Source organism: Barbus barbus (genome assembly GCF_936440315.1).
Source record: "Barbus barbus genome assembly, chromosome: 28".
NCBI lineage: Eukaryota > Metazoa > Chordata > Actinopteri > Cypriniformes > Cyprinidae > Barbus > Barbus barbus.
The window spans coordinates 5,281,967-5,301,587 of record NC_136756.1 but is presented as its reverse complement, the minus strand read 5'-3'; the positions used below and the strand labels follow the sequence as shown (position 1 = coordinate 5,301,587).

At 36.8% G+C, this 19,621-nt stretch overlaps 1 protein-coding gene across 1 annotated transcript in view; it reads left to right on the top strand.

Moving 5' to 3' along the window:
* The window catches only part of LOC306848240 (peptidyl-prolyl cis-trans isomerase H), a 33,951-nt gene extending 15,225 nt beyond the window's left edge, over window positions 1-18,726 (top strand). Inside the window, exons 2-9 of the mRNA XM_079382663.1 lie at window positions 1,056-1,120; window positions 5,809-5,832; window positions 6,716-6,760; window positions 7,265-7,307; window positions 9,928-10,020; window positions 10,568-10,655; window positions 10,754-10,794; window positions 18,252-18,726. Coding sequence (XP_079238789.1) covers window positions 1,056-1,120; window positions 5,809-5,832; window positions 6,716-6,760; window positions 7,265-7,307; window positions 9,928-10,020; window positions 10,568-10,655; window positions 10,754-10,794; window positions 18,252-18,320 — 468 coding nt within the window. The 3' untranslated portion in view covers window positions 18,321-18,726. The remainder of the gene's footprint in view (window positions 1-1,055; window positions 1,121-5,808; window positions 5,833-6,715; window positions 6,761-7,264; window positions 7,308-9,927; window positions 10,021-10,567; window positions 10,656-10,753; window positions 10,795-18,251) is intronic.
* Window positions 18,727-19,621: the final 895 nt, after the last annotated feature.

Here is a 19,621-nt window from a genome sequence, read left to right as displayed (position 1 = left end):
TCTACAGCCTTTCAATACAATCTTTAAATCTTTCCAAGACATGTTTGACATTAAAACAAAAAGTAGATTTAAGTTTTGACAACATTTCTCCAAACTACAGCTCACCACTGCTTCTAGTTAGTTTAGAGAGATGTTTTTCTCCAAATTGCCCACAAGTGAGTTAGAGTTTGATCTAGTCGTGGTGTGGTGCTTGTCAAAAGTATAAACATATAGCTTTAGAGCAGGGGTCACCACACTCGGTCATTTTGCAAGAACCACTCACATTTCCTTCAAAACAAAAGTTTTACAAATTTCTCTTGATTCTCAGCTTCAGTGTTCAGAATTCTCTTTATATGAAGTGCCCATTTTTCACGGATGGATTTACTTACTTATAAATATAAGTTTTGGTTAACAGTCCATGCACATGCATTTCTTTGCTTCTGTGAGTTAGATCCTCACCAAATGACCAAGACTTATCAATTAGTCAGTTACCATTGACCGTTTTTAGTTTAGTTTAAAATCCATCCTAGTTTTTGAAAGTTGTACCTGTTACTGTTCCTGATTCAACGCCTTTTCGATGAAACCCCTCTTCCTTGTGATAAAACTGCACAGGAGAAAACACCATAACGTCAGAAGCATTCTCAGGCTTGACTATCTTCATGACTATCACAAACATCCTCAGAACAGACAAGTGCTGCAGTAAAGTGGCAGTGGATCATCCATTAGTTGAGTCCAAACAAGCAGCTCTTTTGCAACACGATGGCCAGCCTAACTCAAGCTCCAACTCGCATTTCTCATGTGCGCATATAGGACAACAACAACCTGCATGCATTCATTCCTCAAGCACACAACAGATCATCCATCCGTGGTTAATGCCTCACATCCTTAGATTGAAATTCTGTGTCTTTGTTTGTTTGCATTTAGTTTTACATATGACTAAGAAGCTCATCCTGTTTGTCACCATAGCACAGAATGCAACAACTTTGATTTGAATATCAAATTTAAATTTTTACGGTCAATGCAATTTACCTCTTTGTTTGTAACCAGCTTTTGTTGAATTATTTTTTTTTCTCCAGGAAGTGGGCAGAATGAAGATAGAGCTTTTTGCAGACATTGTTCCAAAGACTGCAGAAAATATTCGGTGAGATGATGCCGCAATCCTTTCATGCATAAACCAAGAAGTCCCCATCACCCCCCCCCCTGTGTGTGTTTGTGTATGTGTTAGGGATGAAACGATTCACTGAACTCACGATTCGATTCACGATTTTTTCTACAAAATGAGATTTAAGACAAATTATAAATTAAATGTCATTTTATTATTGCTTGGACAAAATGGTCCACGTTTCTTTGTGAAATTGAAATATAACCCTATAATATACTGATATGCAAGAGCTACATTATTGCTCTTTTGTTGGTTTTGATTGCGTCTGTTGTCCTCATTTGTAAGTCGCTTTGGATAAAAGCATCTGCTAAATAACTAAATATAAATATAATGTAAATGTAAATAACACTAAATTGAAATTTTAAAACAAGCCCCAAATCAAATAAGTAACACAAATAAAAGAAATCTCTTAATATAAACAAAAGGCTTTATCTGTGCTCTTTCCATTTAAAATTAGAGGCAACCACTACATTTTAACCGTGATCCAAACAAAGATGCTGCATGCATGCAACATGAGCAGTTTTTAATTTAAATTAGACTGTATAATTTCGAAAATTGAAGCAAAAACAGAATGCACTGTTGGACATTTCAAAGGGTTTTTAAGATTAAGATTTACAGTTGCAAACTGTACTGTTTTACAGTAAATTACTGTAAAAAATCAAATTCATCAGTATTCTACTGTAATTCATTTATTTTAATATAGATTTAATTAGATTTGAATTTATATACAATTCATTTTATTTTTTACTCTACATAGGTATTACTGGCATTCAATTAAAACAGACACAATAATTACAAAATATCAAATTCTTTGTTTAAAACATTGCATGTATAACACTTCAAAATACAGTCTTCCAATGCTGGAACAGTGCATCTTCACCATTTCTCCTGTCTTGGGATGTTTTGCAGTGCATTATGTTGTCTCCTCTGGATTTATCCTCACAAAGTCCTTGGGTAACAGAAACATAATGGGGAAAAAAGACAAGCAGCCAAAGAATGCATAGCCATCTGCAAAACCCAGGTGCTGCACCATCCACTTTGTAGTGACAGAAATGTCTTCTCTGAGAAACAAGAAATAGAAATGACACACTAAAAGGCAAACCCCATGTAGAATACCCAAACCTCTCAAAAACATAGTTGTTCTCTTACCATGAATGATCAGTCTCAGGGTGGCTGGCATGCTCATGTCTTTCTTGATGCTTCATTGCAGTTGCCTTTAAAACACAAATGAAAAAAATAAAATGCTTGCAGGTCATATTCTCTGCATCGATACACAGCGCAGATGTTCTCCGGAACTCTTCCTTGAGTTCATCCACGAGCAAAACCCGCAGCGCTGCTCCGCTGCTTCCGTTTCTTCCTCGGACGCGAGTGGCGTGGCACGACTCGATCATTTTATATATTTTATTTCTATTTATTTTTTTGCGTGAGGCTGCCCAATTTATACTTCTGCGTCGGACCTACGCCGTAGCCTCTACGCCGTAAGCTGTGCATCGGTTTTCATTTATAGTTCTGCGTCGTCGTCCGTGTCGACGTGCAGTACACACGCGGACCGCTAGTCTGCCGTGTCCACGGGCATGTTGCTGGTGTAGCCCGCAGTACTATGGCAAAAGCAGAAGAAGCGGCTCGTTGGAGAAGCCGTGACAGCGGTATATAAATAGAAAATCATTGTTAAATCATTATTTAAAACTATGAAAAGGGGACAACAATGGAAAGGGAGAAGATAGCATTCTTTCAATCTCCACAAGGACGTGTACCACGGCAGATCAACATTGTTGGTCGCGGACAACTACTTATGTATGATGATGTACTATAATAATTGAAGTTAGAATCAAAGTGTGGTGTGAAGGGAAAGGAATATGTGTTTAGTTTGTCACTTTTTTCACCCCTGACGAGTTTGCACCCCAGCGCTCGCGCTGTTTCTGACACGAAGGACAAACGGATTTTCCAATCATTACATGCGATGCAACACATCCAGTGTAGTCAGTCCCAAGCTGTTGTGGCATTGTAGAAACAGTGTAGGGCAAATCGTGTTAATCCAAATGCAAGAAATGAGGAAAATAAAGCAACCTCAATAGAATGGTGCCAAAGAGGCAAATACAGCAAAATACAGCAAATACAGTAGTATACAGCAATTAAAAAAAAAAAATACAGTAAGTCTGCATGTGGGGTCTTGACGTCAAAGAAAATTCCCATGATGCAAAGGGTATTACAGTTATTTACTGTAAAGGGAATTTGCAGTATTATACTGGGTGATATATAGTAAATAACTGCAGAAATTAAAGAAATGTATAACAGTGTGGTTTGACTTCAGTTTTGTGAAACTAAAATATCTATATGAAACAGAAACAACAGACGAACTGAATGAGATGCAGGTGGCGCTTAAATCATTTCCTTGGTTTGCGCTGTAAACAAAGCAGCGCTGCACTTATGAACTTTACATGCATTATACAGAGGCAAGATGAAAAGGGAAAAAATGCCATCTAAACTTTTCTAAAGACAGTAAGTTCCCCTCAGACTCACATTCATATAAACCCCTACCCCTAATTGAATCACGATTTGTTACACATATTTGAATCGATTTTCAACCGGCTCGCGGTTAATCATTATATCCCTAGACTGTGTGCGCAGGGATGTACCGATGCACCCCGAGTAGGGATGGGCGATACCACTTATTTTGTTTTCGATACGATAGATACCAAAGCCAGTATCGTGGATGTTGATACCGATACAATACTTCTAAACTTTTAAATTATGAAGTGTTTATATATGCTTGCTTTAGTGGTAACCATGGAAATCTACAAATATTATAGTTGAACTACGGTCACTTTAGTAAAACCATGTTTCATTTTCATAAGGGACTGCCAGTGACCGGCTGCTGCACGCATAAAATGCAACCTTTTTTATTCAGTGACAGTGTATGATTTATATTAACATTACAGAATAGAAAATGATACTAGGGGGGTAGGAGTTTATATGAATGTGTCTCTGACACCGTGTCTACACCAGACATGTGCGTCGCGACAAAGTACAATAGAACCCATTATAATCAGTGATGCTGTCTACACTGGATGCAGCGCGATACGACAAAACCCAGAGAGTAAACGGCTGCCTCATTATATTTATAACTATTGACACAAAGTTCAAATGATTTTCAACTGTCGCTTTGTCGCATCCAGTGTTGACAGACTTTAGCTATTGTGGCGCGACATGACAACTGTGTGAGGGTTGGTTTTCAAACCTTTTTCAAAGGTTTCTTTTCATCTTACCTCTGTACAATGCGGTGACCGGGAGGGGACACGTTCGGTTCACATAGTTTTGCATTAGAATGCAAATTCGAGCATGGCACTGCATCATTACATCACGTCTGTAAACATAAAGAAGTTGTCCCGGCTACTAGGCTATATCGCATGTGAGGATCCTGCAGGTGGATGATCGTTTATAGCCTTTTCTCACAGCAGCTAGAATAATTAAATGTGTCATTTTAATGTCATTTTGCGGATTGTAATCCAGAAAAGTTTGTGTTTATGAAACACATGCAAATTAAATTAAATTATATTCCAGTTTTAAATGTGCTTCTGATTACAGATAGCCTGGGAATACACAATATTTTCATTTTAAAGAAAACCAGCTTGAAGGGAGCATAATTTGCTTTTTGGGTTAAAATAATTTCTTAATATGAAATTCGAATGGCATGACTACAGAAATTGAAATCTACACGCTGATGTTGTTAACATTAATAATTTGACAAAGTATAATAATAATTTGCAAGGTTTGATGTGATATGAGCTAACCGATCTTTAGATTAAATCATCATTGGTAGCGCAATTTATTGTAATGCTTTTTTCCTCAGTTGGTCAGAACAAACGTGGCAGACTTGTTACTTGTTCAGATGGCAATATATGGTAAATTCTTATTCGGGTCATATATTCCAAGACGTAGGCTAGAATCTGTGATTGTGAAGTACAGTAAACATCCACACCGGTGCGGCGACTGACAGACTGACACAGATTCCTCAAAACATTAGATTCATCCGCGCTGGAGCCGTGCCGGAGCACAACCCCACATGAGGAAGATAATTCCACAAGCAGCTGAAAATCCAGGTTTTCAAACAGAGATAAAGTCGTGACGTATTGTCAAAGATGGCGACAAAGAGGCAAAATTTACGGACTGCAGCTTTAAATGAAAAACTGCTTGTGCTGCATGTATGCAGCATCTTTGTTTGCATCGTGATAAATACTGGTTGCCTCTAATTTTAAATAGAAAGAGCACAAGCAAACCTTAGTTTGTTTATATGATGAGATCTCTTTAATTTTTATTATTTACGTATTTGATTTGGAGTTTGTTTTAAATTTTCAATTTAGTTAGTTATTTGACATTTCAATTTAAGACGTGCAGCATTTTGTCCAAGCAATAATGAAAGGACACCTTTTCATTTATAATTTTAAATCTTATTTTGTTAAAAAGAATGAGGAAATTTGTATCGCGAATCGTATCGCATCATACGTTGAGTGAATCATTACATCTCTAGTGTGCGTTATGCAAAATTTGTTCACTACTTGCATGCTAATCTATTGTTTCTTCTAAATGTCTAGATTTTGGTGGAATTGCTTGCAGGCGTGAGATGTTTAACAGAGATGTAAATCTGTTTGTCTTTCTGTGTCTTTCAGGCAGTTCTGTACTGGTGAATTCAAGTAAGTCAGATTTCAGTCAATTTAAGGGATAGTTCACCCGAAAAATGTGCAGTTTTTTGACTCCCCCTCTGGCCATCCAAGATTTAGGTGACTCTTTTTTTTCATTAAAACAGTAAATAAGACTTTTAACTGAAACACTGGTCCTTGGTGATTCATAAAACTAAAGTAAAAACAAAAGCATACAGGCAACGCAAAATGAATGCCTGTGGCTTCTGACGATATATTGAGGTCTTGTGAAGTGAAATTAGTCTGTGCAAGAAACTAAACATTATTTACAGTGTTATTACCTGTAATCCACACTATAGTCTGAAAGTGAGTTTTGATGGAATAACTTGTAAATCTGTTCTGCTCGAGCCATGAACTATTTCACATGGTTCAGTAAATAATGTTCAGTTTCTTGCACAGACTGATTGTTTCACTTCATAAGACCTCAGTATATCGCCTCAATAGGAGCCACAGGTATTCATTTTGTGTTGCCTGTATGCTTTTTTGATTTCCAAAGTGCTTGCATTTGATCACCAGGGACCATGTTTCAGCTAAAAATCTTCTCTACTGAAGAAAAGTCTACATATTGAATGGCCTAAGCGTGAGTAAATTAACAGCAAATTTAGATTTTTGGGTGAACTATGCCTTTAATAAAGGGCTGTGCTGCTTCAACTACATGTATAGTTGAATCTATAGTACCACATACTCGAATTACATTTTAATGAGTTATTGGGACTAATGCTTTTAAGGATGTTGAGATCCTTCTATAGAAACGTGAATACTGGATAAGGTTACAGATTAAACACAGCTTGTATTTAATGGAAGCATGTCGTCTTTCTTCCTGCTCCTGCTTTTATTTGCATATACCTTGTTTATGTGCTGCTTTTATTCACTGTAGGAAGGACGGTGTTCCTGTAGGCTATAAAGGCTGCACATTTCATCGGTGAGACACTTTAGTCAATATTGTTCACTGTTATATTGTATAACAATGGTTAGTTGTGTTGGCTTAATCAAGCTGTTGCTATTAATTAGACTTGGAGCTCAGATCCATAATTCTAAGTATAAAACTTCTCTTTTATGTTTATGGCCATTGGACAAGTGTTGTAGGTTTTTCATTAATCAAAGGTTCAATGCAAATGCACCCTAAACCTTTGCAATTCAAAATGCACTGATATTGTCTATACAAATAATGGCTTTCACTGGAACGTTACACTGCACTGAAGTCGGTTCGAAGGCTTTGTATGTTTATAGTGACCAATAAAAATGTTGTATATCACAATCTAATAATATAATTCACAATTGCATATTTACAGGAATGCATGTCTTGCTGCACATTTTACTCATAGAAGTGTAAGATGTTATTACTAAATATTTGTTTAAAAAAAACAACAACAGAAGCTTGACTTTTAATTTCATCCTGCTCATGTGTGCTGTTTTCTTTCGGCAGGGTGATAAAGGACTTCATGATTCAGGGCGGTGATTTTGTCAATGTAAGTTTTGCTTTGTGATCCAGACAATGGAGCTGAATTGATCTTCCAGGTGTATGGCTCTTGACATGTTTCAGAACATTGTGTGTAAACAATGTTCGGGGTCTGTTTGTATATTGACTGGCATGCATGATATCCATCTTTTAAAACAAGGATGTGCCCTTATATTTGCACTTGCAGTCATCAGCTTGTGTACTAGTTTGATTAATTTACAGTAATAATGTTCCCTTTTCCTCTCTGCTAATTAGTTTTAGAAATTAGTTTAGTGCAGTGCCTTATCCAGAGCTTTTTAAATGTTAAAATAATTCCAGCAGTCAATTTGATGCTTATTTCTGGGGCGCTCAACTCTTTCAAACCCTTCTTTTGTTATCAGACACCAATAAACAACTAGAAGGACAAATGAATACTGCAATAAGGCTAACACAAATAACTAAAGAAAAACACAGAGCTGTATAGATAAAGCACCGAGCTGGTGGAATTACCCTTAATAGTGATTTCTGCCCAGGGCTCTGAACAAATAGCGGATAAACGGCAGGAGTAACTATGACTCTCTTAAGAAATATTCTGGGGTTTTAAGTCTCTGGTGAGGCAAATGGTAATTATATTGTGGTTACAATTATTTCCTAAATAAACCAATACCCCATTTCTAGACTGCATGGTTGAGCAAGGCCAAAACAATATACAGAAATGACTAGCTTCCCTTAAAGAAAACTAAATTAAACTGGGGGGAAAAAATGGTGTAGGATTTACTTTAAAACGGGTTTCTACATAGTACATTTCACAAATGATAACAAAGAAACCGCAAATAATGTGTTGAATTAAACATTACATTTTACAGTAAATAATGTCTTCTTGTAAAATGTACTCCAATAATATGTTTACAACTTCTAAAAACATTTTTACAGTGCATCTAAAATAGAAAAGCGAAAGGAAAAATACAGAGGACTATATGGTAGTTCTCTCTATTTTTACTTTCCCTTTTCTGTCAAACAAGAAAGAGGCATTATATACGTCCACTGTATCCCCAGAATATTGATGTTTACAATACTTAGGTTTTTATGATACAGAACACATTGGTATTTAGTAGACGAGTGGTTCTCATTCCTGTTCTTGAAGCCCTCAAAACTGCACATTTTGGATGCCTCCGATACTTGACTCCCTCGACTGTGTTCTTGGAGTCTCCACTAACGAAGCTGGATGAGGTGTGTTTGATTAGGGAGACACATGCAGACTGTGCAGTGCTGGCACAGTACTTCTCCACACACTCTTTAACACACAACAGCTGTTCGAAATGTGCAGAGAGCTCCCCTCAGTGGCCTTGAAGCTGCCCGAAACTCTCTTTTTGCTTTTGGAAACCAGGGGGGTCTAAATACTTTTGTAGTAGTTAACATTATGCTACAAATGCTGTTGACTGAGCTTGACTTATTGAACTCTTGAGTATCCCTTCAAATAAAAGTTGATATCATAATAAGCAAGTTACACAAGCTACTGCTTCGTTTTAGTTTTAATATGAAATTGATTAATAAATATATTTGTAATTGTTTAGGAAGTAGACAAATATATCCATCTTAATCCAAGATTAAGTGTTCTGTTTAGGATACCTTCACTGAAATGATGAAAATAGTGGCGTACAGCTCAAACACTATATTTTACTATGAGTGCATTGATGATTAGTAGTGAGAGAATCCAGATAATCACTTTGGCCCATTTCATTTGACTTAATTTCTGCCATTGGTCCTCCCTCCTGCTCCCCTCGTGTCTGTTCCTGATCTACTGACAGCATCTGAATTCAGATGTTCTAATTTCAAATATTAATGAATTGTAAGTATATTGTGAAAAATAACTTTGAATTAATCATGTCATCTATAAATTATAATATTATTTGATATACAGGATTTTACTGCAGTAAACATGTCTGTATTAGAAAAAAATATAAAAACATTGAAAAACCCATGTATTGTTGGACTACATATGAAATGCTTATAAATATGATAAAGAGTTATGATTGGTTTGAAAGTACATAAAGACTCTAATCTTGACACTTTATGACAGCAACCTTGACTGCAGTTTTTACTTAAATGGTGTAAATGATTAAAAAAAACTGCATTTGTCTGCCTCTAGTGGTCATGGGGCCCTACTATATATACAGTGGGTACGGAAAGTATTCAGACCCCCTTAAATTTTTCACTCTGTGTTATATTTGTCACCATTTGCTAAAATCATTTAAGTTCTTTTTTTTTCCTCATTAATGTACACACAGCACCCCATATTGACAGAAAAACACAGAAATGTTGACATTTTTGCAGATTTATTAAAAAAGAAAAACTGAAATATCACATGGTCATAAGTATTCAGACCCTTTGCTCAGTATTTAGTAGAAGCACCCTTTTGATCTAATACAGCCATGAGTCTTTTTGGGAAAGATGCAACAAGTTTTTCACACTGGATTTGGGGATCCTCTGCCATTCCTCCTTGCAGATCCTCTCCAGTTCTGTCAGGTTGGATGGTAAACGTTGGTGGACAGCCATTTTTAGGTCTATAATGCCTACATGTCTTAGAGTTTGAGTGATTCAGATTTTCTGACTGTGTGAGTGATTTTTAACACTATATTCTTGGCCATCAGGGGGATGGCACTGGTATCTGCAGTATCTACAGGGGACCGTTTGCAGATGAGAACTTCAGAATGAAACACTCTGGCCCAGGACTCTTATCATTGGTAAAGCTTCTATACGCACTGGCACTGTCAAACCCTTGATGTACATTTACAGTGTGCTTTATGGTAGCATATCAGTGATTTTAGATGAACAGTGCTAAAAATCCCCGTAAGTTATTACCGGTGTTTAAAATATGCATCTCGTGGGGAATATTTTCAATTCACACTTTACTCCACAATCTAACGGGAAAAAAGAAACCAACTTTAAAGAATACAAAATGTTACATTTTGTCAAAAAATTTCAAGATTATCTGTATTAAATTTCCACTAAGAAAAATAGTTTTATAACATAGTTTAAATTAAATTATTTCAAATATGAAATATTTTCATTTTACTTATGTTCACAAAAATGGTCAACTGTTACTAACCAAACTATCCAGTATATAGTTTATCACACAACCATGTAACCAGCATCAAGTCATTTTCTTCTGTGGTGGATATTTTGAACACAATACATTGATAAAGGATAAACACACTCCATCTAGCCCTCAGATTGTTTGTTCACTGCTGTTTCCAATCAATAATGTGAAATATTATTTTTCCCCGGCAGGCAAACAGTGGACCGGGAACAAACGGCTGTCAGTTTTTTATCACCTGCACAAAGTGCGACTGGTTGGATGGGAAGCATGTGGTGTTTGGTGAGTCAGACCAATCCTGAATTGATTCTGTCCCGAGAGAACTTGCGTTGTAGTGAGTTGCTGCTCACGTCATTAACTGCCCGGGGTCTTTCTTACAGGAAAAGTGGTGGATGGTTTGCTTGTTATGAGAAAAATTGAGGTAAGACAATATTTTAGTTTGTACATTTCAAAATGATCACAAGTGTCAATTCTTCAAGGAATTTATTAGTGATCATATTGATGATTGCTCAGTTATGTGACAACTTTTAGAGATCTGTCATGCTTAAAGTATCTGAAGAAACGGGATTGTCTGAGAGAGAATTCATGATGAGAGAGATGGAAGTCTCAAACTTCTCAGTATTTCATTGGTTTCTTTTGAATGATCAACTACGAAAACAGTCCAGACTGTTTTGTTTCACATTTCTGCTGACTTTTAAAATAAATTTAAACAACTTCTATGCTTTATTTATTTCTTAATCCCATTCTTTTCTAAGTGACTTTTCTGAACAAAGTTTGAAACTTTGTATTGCTAGTTTACTAGTATTGTGCTAAATATGACAGCACTAATATATATATATATATTAGTGCTGTCAAACTCTTAAAATAAAAGTTTGCATCCAAAATAAAAGTTTTTGTTTACATAATATGCGTGTACTGTGTATATTTATTATGTATATATAAATACACACACATGCATGTATATATTTAAGAAAAAATTTACATTTATATATTAAACCTATTTATATATGATATAATTTATATAAATATATACATGTAAATATTTTCAAAATGTATGCTGTATATGTGTGTCTTAAATATACACAGTAAACACACATATACAGGTCCTTTTCAAAAAATTAGCATATTGTGATAAAGTTCATTATTTTCTGTAATGTACTGATAAACATTAGACTTTCATATATCTTAGATTCATTACAACACAACTGAAGTAGTTCAAGCCTTTTATTGTTTTAATATTGATGATTTTGGCATACAGCTCATGAAAACCCAAAATTCCTATCTCAAAAAATTAGCATATCATGAAAAAGTTCTCTAAACGAGCTATTAACCTAATCATCTGAATCAACTAATTAACTCTAAACACCTGCAAAAGATTCCTGAGGCTTTTAAAAACTCTCAGCCTGGTTCATTACTCAAAACCGCAATCATGGGTAAGACTGCCGACCTGACTGCTGTCCAGAAGGCCATCATTGACACCCTCAAGCAAGAGGGTAAGACACAGAAAGAAATTTCTGAACGAATAGGCTGTTCCCAGAGTGCTGTATCAAGGCACCTCAGTGGGAAGTCTGTGGGAAGGAAAAAGTGTGGCAGAAAACGCAGCACAACGAGAAGAGGTGACCGGACCCTGAGGAAGATTGTGGAGAAGGACCGATTCCAGACCTTGGGGGACCTGCGGAAGCAGTGGACTGAGTCTGGAGTAGAAACATCCAGAGCCACCGTGTACAGGCGTGTGCAGGAAATGGGCTACAGGTGCCGCATTCCCCAGGTCAAGCCACTTTTGAACCAGAAACAGCGGCAGAAGCGCCTGACCTGGGCTACAGAGAAGCAGCACTGGACTGTTGCTCAGTGGTCCAAAGTACCTTTTTCGGATGAAAGCAAATTTTGCATGTCATTCGGAAATCAAGGTGCTAGAGTCTGGAGGAAGACTGGGGAGAGGGAAATGCCAAAATGCCTGAAGTCCAGTGTCAAGTACCCACAGTCAGTGATGGTCTGGGGTGCCATGTCAGCTGCTGGTGTTGGTCCACTGTGTTTTATCAAGGGCAGGGTCAATGCAGCTAGCTATCAGGAGATTTTGGAGCACTTCATGCTTCCATCTGCTGAAAAGCTTTATGGAGATGAAGATTTCATTTTTCAGCACGACCTGGCACCTGCTCACAGTGCCAAACCCACTGGTAAATGGTTTACTGACCATGGTATTACTGTGCTCAATTGGCCTGCCAACTCTCCTGACCTGAACCCCATAGAGAATCTGTGGGATATTGTGAAGAGAAAGTTGAGAGACGCAAGACCCAACACTCTGGATGAGCTTAAGGCCGCTATCGAAGCATCCTGGGCCTCCATAACACCTCAGCAGTGCCACAGGCTGATTGCCTCCATGCCACGCCGCATTGAAGCAGTCATTTCTGCAAAAGGATTCCCGACCAAGTATTGAGTGCATAACTGAACATAATTATTTGAAGGTTGACTTTTTTTTGTATTAAAAACACTTTTCTTTTATTGGTCGGATGAAATATGCTAATTTTTTGAGATAGGAATTTTGGGTTTTCATGAGCTGTATGCCAAAATCATCAATATTAAAACAATAAAAGGCTTGAACTACTTCAGTTGTGTTGTAATGAATCTAAAATATATGAAAGTCTAATGTTTATCAGTACATTACAGAAAATAATGAACTTTATCACAATATGCTAATTTTTTGAAAAGGACCTGTATATTATGTAAACAAAAACTTATATTTTGGATGCAAACTTTTATTTTAAGAGTTTGACCGCACTAATATGTATATATGTATATATAATACACAGTGCCCTCCAAAAGTATTGGAACAGTAAAGACTAAATTGCTCTGTTGGCTGTGGAGTCAAGACATTTACAAATATGATTAAAAGATGAATATGAGACAAAACTACAGAATGTCACATTTTATTATTAGCCGTTTCAACACATAGATGTTTTACCAGCTAAGAAGTTCAGCACTTTTAGAGTTTCATCCCTCTATCTGATGTGAGCATAAGTATTGGAGCAGTTGCCTCTCAGGTCTTTCTAAGTGATCAGCTGTGTCCTGTTGCATTAATTCTTCAGATATTAAAAGCAGGGAATGTGTCGTATCAGTTATATCCATTACTTCTGTATTCTGAATCCTGCATTCGACGATGACACACACAAACCAGGATGAAGACGAGGGAGCTGACTTTGAGAGAAAAGCAAGCAATTTGGATTAACCTTTAACCTTTAACAATAAAGGTGCTTCACGATGCCATAGAAGAACCTTTTTGTCTAACTGGTGCCATAAAGAACCTTTAACATCTGTTTCACAAAAGGTTCCTTGTGGTGAAAGATGGTTCTTCAGATTATAAAAAGTAAGGAAGAGATGGTTCTTTAAAGAACCTTTGACTCTGGTTCTTTGTGGAACCAAAAATGGTTCTTCTATGGCATCGCTGTAAAGAACCTTTTGAAGCACCTTTATTTTTAAGAGTGTAATCCCAGCTGAACATCTCTGGTGTGACTTTAAATTAGGGATGCACGATATGAAAAATTTTAACCGATAATTAAGTCGTTCTCATGGCCGATACCGATAAATTCATATTTTTATATTATAATTTTCATATAATCTGCAGTTTGTGCACCCAGGAGAATACAAAATCTAAGATTCACTGATTAAACTGATATTTTAGTAGCTCTGGCCTAACTATAGCAAACATCAGTCCTGACTCTTCAAATGTTTTTTAATTTTTGTGCAAGGCACCACAATACTTTGTAACAGAAATGGTTTAACAGGATTATGACAGAACTATGGTTTATCTGCAATTAACAACTCATTAACAACAAATTTATATTCAAATATTTAGGGCTGTAACGTCCCAGTCGATTAGTCGATTAATTGGTCGATATGGTCTGGTTCGACCAAAAATCTGATTGGTCGATTTTTTGCCGCGCTCATTTCATCAGTTTGGCCGCGCTCATTTCATCAGGTGGAAAGCACTAATTGCTAATGGGGGTGTTTTCAGAGCACCCCTGTTTCACAGGTAACAGTCTGTTTTCAGAACACCCCCATTGTTTTCACTTTTTTTGGATTAGCCCAACCCACTGGAGAAGAGAGACAGATAAATAGGCTTTAGAAGGTTTGATGCTGAATATTATTTATTTAATAACAAGCTAGTGTAAAAACAAGAAGCTGTCTCCTTCCAAAGAACCAGTGTTAATTTCGTTAACGAAGAGGACGACGAAAAATATTCGTTAACGAACCTTTTTTCTGTGACTAAGACGAGAAGTTGACGAGATAAAATTAATATCTGATGATAAAAACTATGACGAAATGTATGCGCGTCTTCGTTAACGAGACGGGACTAAAATGTTATTTGAGGACTACCGGACATTCAAAATACATCCTATAGGCTAAATTGACTGTCTTGTCTTTTAAAATGTGCGTCCCTGTCTCTGGATCGCAATCAGATGAGGGGCGTTTGTATATCTCACAGTATGGCAGCCGCAGTGGGCGGATACGCTACCAAAACGCAAACTAGCGATCTGAAACAATGGCCTCAGCAACTGAATGGTTATAGGGATAGGGTGACCAGACATCCCGTTTTTCCCAGGAGTCACAATTCGTTGTTGATTAACTTAAAGTTAGTGAAGGCGCGATAGGCGGAATCACTCTGATAGAAGTGCTCCACTTTCTCAGTTCTCACACAGCGCGCGATCAGTTCTCAGTTCTCACAATATTGCGCAATTGCGCTGTGCCCACTGTTTGTGATAGTTTTGAGCCTAAGATGCTTTATTTTTCAGTTATGCACTTTATTTGGTTTCTGCTCTTGTTTGTTTAATAAATATTCTTTTTTTATTAAAGTGGACGCGCATTTTGTGTTTATTAAGAGTAAAAGCTTTAAGTCTATTCGTGTCTCAGCCGCGAAGCTGAGCTCTTATGTTCAGCCTCGCTCTCGAGCTGCGCAGAGCGGCTGAAATGATAGTGTCTGACAGTTATACTTATAACATATGACAAAAATAATTTTCTAAATTATGTTGCACATTCCTCAAAAGTTCTTGTGATATCACTAGTTGACAACATAGTACTGTTTTCAGAAATCACAGGCTATGATATTGCGCAGGTGCATCTGATGCACCGCTGTCAGAGACGACAGACTCGTGTGTCAGACTCATTTCAGTGCAAAATAATTAGGTCAAAAACGATTTAATATACTGCAAATAGCCTATTAGTTTTTTATGTTTATTTATAATTAATTTAGGCAGACAACAAGGCTACCAAGTACTGAGCACAGTGCGTATCTAATTAATGTAACGTACGTTTTTTTTTCTCCACAACGTCATTTTTAGTCGATTTTTAGTCGAAAGTTTCAGGACTTCAGTCGACCAAGATTTTCTTTGGTTGATTACAGCCCTACAAATATTTCATGCATCTATTCAACGTTTTTAGTGCACGAGGATGAGAAAGTTATATAGTGTTTAAGCAGTGTTGGGAGTAAGGCGTTACAAAAGTAATGCATTACAGTAACGTATTACTTTTTGCTGTAACGCAGTAGTGTAAGGCATTACTAATCAATTTTCAGTAATATTTTACTCGGTACATGTTCAGTAACGCTTGCATTACAACACACTTTTAGCCCCCAATTATTATTATTATTATTATTATTATTATTATTTTAAATTTAATTTAAAGTCGGGCTCCTACTTTTTTATGCCCCTAGGGCCGGGCTTCGGGACAATTTTAACGTCATAGTTCAGACGCGGGCCGGGCCTCGGGCCTGTTTTAGGTTTCTCCTTATCTTTATATTTTAGACATCCATCAAATATTGATGAAAAAAATAGCCGTGCTGGTGGAAATAACATGAGTCCGTGCTGCCGCTACTGTCAAGAGCGACTCGACGGTGTTTAGTGTCCCGCAGCAGCAGGAGTCGTCAGCACAGATGAAGAGTTCTGCTTCAAATACACACAATAAAGAAAAAGCCCCAGCAAAAGTCATTACCATGAATGCGTCCGGGGGGAAATAGTAAGGATTCACCATCTCCTCGTTAGACGTGCCTTTAGAGAGAAGTGAATCTTCACGGATAACGATTGTATTAAATAGTTTTTGTTTTTGTTTTTGTTTTTATTTCTTTCTTTAAGTAGCAATTTAAAGCTTTCTTTAGATATATTAATCATGTCTGTAAGGCATGTATTTCGGTTCATTTTTGTGAACGAACGACAGTCGCGCATCACAGATCAGATTTAATTTATCACCTGAGGAGAGTGAGTCGAGCTGACTGACAAGAGTGAGGTGAAAAAGACAAGACGAGAAAAGAAAGCGCCTGTTTTAAAAAATATTTTTGAATTTTGAAAAGCCTGTTGACCTGCCATTTATCTAAGGTGATATTGGAAGGTCTATTTATTTATTTATTTTTTAAACATTAGTTTCTCATTTAGTCTATTTGGTTCCACAGTATTTGCTGATTTTTATTTGATTTAAACTGTGACATTTTTCCCATTATTTTACATCAAGGTGTATGCAGTCCGTGCCTCAAAACTTTCCATCTCACTAATAAACGCTCTACGTTTTATAATTATTTGTTCCTCAGTCTTTACTGATTTCAAATTTGTAAGTTATGTTATTTTATATTAGGCATATAGAATGGTGCATTTTTATTTGTTTTGTTAATAAAAGTTAGCTATATGTTGTAATTGATGCCGAATTGCCGTTAATTTAAAAGTGAAAATAAAATACGCACTGTGCTTTTACAAGCTATTTAAAACCGAAGGAAAGCGAGGAAAAGAGAGAACCCCCCATCCACCGAGGTGATACCGGTAAGGTGTTGACACACGGCGATTAACCAGTGAGAAAATTTCCTCAGTCACAACCCTACTTGATGCCTTTTTTTCCTCCTTTCGGACCCTTGCTGAACACGCGTTGAAATAGCAATGGCATTGTCCTCCTCTGCCACCGAGAAAAACTTCCAGACCGGCGAAGACATGTTCACAAATGATGACGTAATGAGCACAACACATGCTGAGAGTCACTGCAGTTTAAAGCTGCAATCACTTGCACTCGGAAAGAAGATGAATCTCAGATAAATCAGACTGATTGATTGATTTACCAGCAAGCATACTTTATCGGATTTAATTTATTTATCGGAGCAATAAAAATTACGTCATTTTCTCTCATATTGGTCGATAATTTATCGGTGCGATAAATATCGTGCATCCCTACTTTAAATGCAGACCTTTAGCCAAAAACTCCAATGACTTGTACATAAGGGTGCTGTCATTTTAGACACGTCCAAAACTGTTGCAACAGAGATGGAAATATAATTTTTAAATACATGAATTATGTTTCCATCTTTGTTGCCATAGTTTTGTTAGTGCCTTTTTCTGTTCTAAAGAAGGGGGTGTCCCAACACTTTTGTTCTTATAGTGTCTATACAAGTCATTGGTGTTTGGTGATGAGTTTTTGGCTCAAGATCTGCATATAAAGTCACACCAGAGGAGTTCAGCTGGGATCAGGACTTGGCTTTCTGCAGACCAGTCAAGTTCTTCCACACTGACTCAATCAATCATGTCTTTTTGAACCGTGCCTTATACACAGAGGCACTGTCATGTTAGAATAGAAAAGGGTCCTGTCCAAACTGTTGCTATAAAATTAGAAGCACACAATTCCCTAGAATATCATTATATGCTTTAACATTAAGATTTGTACTCATGGAAATTACTAAAGTAGCCAAACCTGTTCATTAGAAGGGAGTGACCCAATACTTTTGGCAATATAGTGTATGTATATGCATATGTATGTATGTATGTGTATGTATGCATGCATGCACACTCACACTGTAGACCTGTGATCTGGGTAGTTTTTGTGATATATATTTTTTTTCTTATTTCTCCCATACAGAATGTACCAACAGGACCCAACAACAAGCCCAAGCTGCCCATTGTCGTTGCCCAGTGTGGAGAAATGTGAAGTATTACACATGAGAAAAGACATATGACATTTGTTTTAAAGAAAACAGACAAGCCATTCTGGATTTTGGACTAACTAATCATCATCTCCATTGGAAAACATAATTTTTTTTTTTTATAGGTAACCTTATGGAATTGCCTGATTATTTGTGAAAAACTCTTGGCTTAACAAGTTTGTAGTTTTATATTGTTCAAAGTAAGTTACAACAAAATTGAATTTTGTCATGATTAGCTTATCTGACTCTTATCAACATTGGCATATATGACCAAACTTGAAATTCAAGACACATACATGTATTCTTTGTACATTCTGAAGGACAAGGCTTTTATTTTTGTCTTTAGGAATGGCCAGTTGAGGGTTTTCTTAACCTTAAATAAATATTGACCCATGTTTTGTATTGACCCAAGTCACTGTGGAAAATTCTTTATTACACTTCAAATTCAGAGAGAACTGAAATCAAGAGACGTTTCCTGAATCGTCAAGGGCTTTGAGTTTATGATACTAAGCCAACACTTAAAGGACATGCCACTTAATGCAAATTCCTTATGATTGTACTCCCATTGTCGTCTTATTGCTGCTTACCCTAACCCACATCCTAACCCAGAAACCCCTTCCCCCATCTGCTGGACCGTGTCCCACGCACACAAAAGGGCTCTTTCAGCTGAAGTGCAGGAAGAGTTTGGGCTCGGTGGGAGGCTTCTGGGGTCAATGTTAAAGCCCGTCTTTGTGTGGGACAACAGGGCCAGACCATTAACAATAAAACCACACTTCAACCACGTCTCCTCGACAGTGCCAAAACATATTTACATGACAAAAGCGAAGGGGGTAGTGTGGGTCTGTCTCATGTATGGTCGTTGAGTGCTTCATTTCTAATGCTGTGGGAGAAGTCAGTGATGGGATTTGTCCTTCCTGGATTGATTCAGGTTATGATTCGCTCACTGACGCAATGCATTTAATAATTCCACTCTCGATTCAATTTTATAAAACATAATTGTTTACACAAAATATTGTCAAAGAATTATGACAAGAAAGAAACAATATAGTAACAATAAGTGCTAAGTGATTTTATATATAAGTGCAGTCAAACAATTAATCGCATACACAAGTTTTTGTTTGCATAATATATGCGTGTTCTGTGAATATTTGTTGTGTATATATAAATTCTCACAGTATATATTTTGAAAATATTTACATGTCTATATTTATATTCATATAATTTATATTATAAATATATTCAATACACAAGCATAAAATTTTTCTGAAATGTATATATACATAAATATACACAGCACACATGCATG